The sequence below is a fragment of the Gopherus flavomarginatus genome, chromosome 4 (assembly GCF_025201925.1).
Source record: "Gopherus flavomarginatus isolate rGopFla2 chromosome 4, rGopFla2.mat.asm, whole genome shotgun sequence".
Classification (NCBI taxonomy): domain Eukaryota; kingdom Metazoa; phylum Chordata; order Testudines; family Testudinidae; genus Gopherus; species Gopherus flavomarginatus.
In genome coordinates, this window is record NC_066620.1 from 115,313,028 (window position 1) to 115,317,806 (window position 4,779).

Here is a 4,779-nt window from a genome sequence, read left to right on the forward strand (position 1 = left end):
AGTGGGAGTTTTGCAATTGACTTAATAGAAATATCAGCCATCAAGGAAATTTAAATGTAAATAAGTAAAAATAAACTCTATATTATAGCACAGGAGAAACTTTTCAATTATTAAGTATATTTCTTACTTTTTTATTTCAAAATGCCAGTGAAAACTGTAATTACAAAAGATATTTTTCTGTGTTTTATTTACTGCCTATTTACATATACACTTTTAGTATATTGATGGACATAATACAACACTTTGGAATTATTGTCCTTCCTTCATATTAGCTTTAATTCTCTTTTTCAGAAAGACTTAAAAACTGAAGAGCTTGACCAATCGGTGCCACACCATCACCATTGGTATACAAACACAAACACCAAAAAGTTCAGAGTAGCTAACAACAAAAGCACAACATGACTTCTGCGCTTCTTCAGAATGAAGGAGCACAATATTGCTTTGAGAATATTAATGGATCTTGCTATAAAACATCGTGGTCTTCTGGAATCCGGATAACTTTGTATGTTATGCTTGGTTTGCTGACAATTCTTACACTAGGTGGAAACCTAATGGTAATGATTTCAATTGCTTATTTCAAACAGCTTCACTCTCCTACAAATATTTTGCTCGCCTCCTTGGCATGTGCTGATTTTTGTTTGGGTCTGACTGTGCTGCCCTTCAGCAGTATAAGATCTGTTGAAACGTGCTGGTATTTTGGGGAAACATTCTGTAGATTTCACAGTTGTTTAGATGCATCTTTTTGTTATTCATCAATATTTCACTTGTGCTTTATCTCTGTTGATCGCTACATTGCTGTTACTGATCCTTTAATTTACCCTCTCAAGTTCACAGTGCCAATTTCAGGCATGTTCATAGCTGTTGCCTGGACATTTTCAATACTATACAGTTTTTCTGTTGTCTTCACTGGGGCTAATGACAAAGGGATACACGAATTAGTAAATACCCTCTCATGTGTAGGGAGCTGTCAACTTGTCTTCAACAAAACATGGGTGGTTGTATCCTCTCTCCTTTATTTCATACCTTTTTTTACAATGATAGCACTTTACAGCAAAATCTTTGCTGTGGCTAAACAACAAGCTAGAATGATAGAAATGATGAGCAACAACACCGAGCCATCTGGTAATTACAGTGACAGGGTTAGGAAAAGAGAGAGAAAAGCTACTAAAACCCTGGGTATAGCTGTGATTGCTTTTTTGGTGTGTTGGTTACCCTCTTTTATAAATGTAATAATTGATGCTTTTCTTGACTTCATAACTCCACCCCTTCTCTTTGACATTATGGTTTGGTTCACTTATTCCAACTCTGCCATTAATCCTTTGATTTACTCTGTCTTTTATCCTTGGTTTCGAAAAGCAATGAAAGTGATTGTGAGCTGTAAAATGCTCCGCCTTGACTGTTCAACAATGAATTTATTTACAGAATGAAAATTTATCCGATCCTGCATAGAACTACTCACCTCCCATTTCACAGTCATTGTCCTTTTCATAAAATCTGGCTGTTTATTTCTTTTTCTGAATGAAATATTGTCATATTGATTGTATGCTTTGTATTACTTTTTATCATTGTGAAAAACTGGTTTATCACATGATATCAAGACAATTAATTTACAGATACTGTTAATTTAAAACTAGATTATGCTATGAAATAATAGACCAATGTCCATTGGTTGTAATTGTGTGACTAAGAAGATAAAATGGTCCTCCAGAATTAAACAAAGCCAAAAAAAGAAAGATCAAAAATATTTTTTTCCAGTGAAATTCTCTATGTGTTAGGAAGTACTAACAATACTCGAAACAGAAATGTTTTTCCATCCATTTAAACCCTAGACGGTATCATTTACCAAATCAGTAATATACAAGTATAAAATATTAATATTTATATTACTCTCAGCCTATGGGTATTCAAAATATTTACTTACACTACTGAATTAAGTCTCCCAACATCCATATGGAATGGATATTATCTCATTTAATGGATAAGAAAATTGAATCTCAAAGGGAGAAGGACATTTAATTCTCTTAAGATCCTTTGAAAAACCCAAAGAGATTAAGGATCCAATCCTGCTACTTTTTAAATTGGTGTCAAAACTCCCATTGACTTTTAATGGGAGCAAGAATAAGCCAGCATTGACTTGCCCATATTTACACAGGGAAACATCCAGTTCTGTGCCTTAACCAGAAGACCAACCTTTCTCTCAGGGAAGTATTGAGTAGAAATAAAACTCTTTCATGTGCACCAGGATTCCTCACACAAGGGAGGGTTCTAGTAATAACAAACACTAAAATAAAACAATAACCTAAGATGAAATCCAGATACCAGTGAATTCAATGGTAAAACTCCCATTTAATGGGACCACGATTTTACCCCTGCTGTTTTGAGAGAAAACTGTCCTTTCCATTACACGAAAAAATCCAATCACAGAAAAGTCTCCTGTGTCACAGCAACATTCTAAGGGCTTGTCTATTCTTGAAAGTTATTTTGGTTTAAAATAAGGTGTGAATTTAAAGTGCAATAGCTAGCTGTTCTGCAATATCAATTCCAGTAAATCTCCCTTGTAGTCAAGCCCTAAGATATTTCCTACTGGCAGCAAGGGATCTGGATTTCAAATAGTTGCTACAGAAGCCCTGGACAAGCCAGTTGTCAATGAGAAATATCTGTTAGTTTGCAATATAACAACAATAACTGCTTATTACCTGGTTTGCTAAATTTTAAGTGAAGTAGGAGCATGCCATGGACTGTACTGTACCAGGCAAGTTAACTGTGTATCACATTAACCAATCAGGATTTTGTTAATAAAAACTTCTAAAAGTTTAATTTACAAATTCCAAAAATAACTTTTTTTTAAAAAAATTCAATTTCTGTCGCAAATCTTCCCTGCCTGCTTCAGTCTGTATAGGGTGAAAGGCTCCCTCTTTCAGTACAAACTTTCTCCCCCCACTTGGCAGTTCTCAGGGTGCTCCCTGTAGGAATTATCTGTCCCAAGCCATACAGCCCTCTGCCTAAAGAGCCGCTTGTACTTCCTTTACTCTCACAGTAGAGATAACAAGCCACACACAACAGTGACATGGTGTCAGCAGAGATAAATTAGCATCAGGACAAGGGAAAAACCGTGCTGCCTGCTTATATCCAAATCATTAATGAGAGCATGAGACATTATTTTATAAATGTCCAACTGACTCAAGGCTTTAACCAACTTCATCAGTGGCTTACAGCCTCTGCGAGAAAACGTACTTGGCTACGCATAGGAATAGGATGACGACTGACTTTTAGTATTCAGTGTATAAAATAATATCTATTCCCCCTCTCATGGCACAGCCTTTTGTCTAGGATAGGCAGGTATACCACTTCATCCTGCCCCCTTTGGAAGCAGCCACCTGTAGCCTCTTCACTGGTTTCTACCCCTGTAGCTCACAGAAGTGCAGAACATCACTTTTCTGCAACTTCACAGGTAAATCTTGCAAGATCCAGTATTTGAAAACTATGGTACATTCTGAGACATAAATACTGGGGAAGCCCAGAGCTCATGGAAATATCCATGCAGCCACAATGTCAGGATCCACTGACTATTCCTTTATTTCAAGATGTTTGTGCTAGTTGAACAATAGACTTGAATTAGCGGAAGTATAACAAGCAAAATCCAGTCACGATCACAAAAAACATACAGGTAATAGTGAAAGGAGAGAAAAGTAAAGCTCTGTTGGTATCCAGGGGAGATTTTCTGTAGTTTTGACCACCATTTTTTAACATAATAGATGTATTTTCTTGATCTGACAGTCCTGCTGATGCTTGTGGGCTGGTAATTTTGTTAATTATAAATTCTCTGTGAGCTCTGTGATTTATGCCAGCTTTTATCTTTGTTTAAGATGCAGTGCAAATAACTCCTAAAATGTAAATAACTGGTGATTGTTCAAAACTGAATTTATTACAGACTGAAAATCTGCCTAGATGCTGTGTTTGTACAACATCTAAATCCTTGTCTGCCAGTTACCTTTGGGGCACGTTTCTACTCTTCGTCTCTTCTAAAACTGTGTGTGTTTTTTCCTTTTTTCCAGATGAAATAAAGTAAAAGTGAAATATAAAGTCGTAGTGATTTCGTAGCATGATTAAGAAAAATTAGAAGCCTTAGACAGAGTGGGGCTGCATTGTGGTAGGCACTATGCAGTCAAACAGTAAGTGACAGTTCCTGCCAGCCCAAAGAACTTGTGCTTTCATAGATACGATATAACAGATGGATGAGACAAACTAAAGGATGGGCAAGGTAGGGAGATTGAAGGATACTTGAGCATAGACTTAAGAAGGTACTGTGGGATTTTTGAACACAGCCTGCACTGGCCTAACTCTGCTCCTGTTGAAGATTAAGTCCCACTCTAAATAATATGCAAAACACTATGGAGTGTAAATTTGTTTAGGTGTTTTTGCAATACATGTAATTAGCTTCTGAACAGTTTGGGACCAGCGACCAGCTCCCACCATATGTTTGTGCAGACCCTAGCACACTGGGGCTGAGATTTCATTAGGCACTACTTTAATACAAATAAATAAATAAATATATAGTAATAAATTACTGTTATTCATTCTGATGAGCCACACAAATAAAAACTGACTTGGAAACATCAGTTTATCATTTCATACATGTATTAGTTTTATTGTTCAAAACTTAAGATAAAAGAAGCGTAATTAGAGGATAAAATTCACGCTGGTACACAAGGCCCTCTGTATCACTTAAGCTCTATAAAGAAAGCGTTCACTACGAATGTGGGCAAACAGCTGTGAACC

At 36.3% G+C, this 4,779-nt stretch overlaps 1 protein-coding gene across 1 annotated transcript; it reads left to right on the forward strand.

The window, feature by feature from the left end:
• The first annotated feature begins 398 nt into the window (after positions 1-398).
• On the forward strand, positions 399-1,427 carry LOC127049235 (trace amine-associated receptor 7a-like). The gene has a single exon (XM_050949825.1). The coding sequence runs from the start codon at positions 399-401 to the stop codon at positions 1,425-1,427; it is 1,029 nt and encodes a 342-aa protein (XP_050805782.1).
• The last annotated feature ends 3,352 nt before the right edge of the window (positions 1,428-4,779 follow it).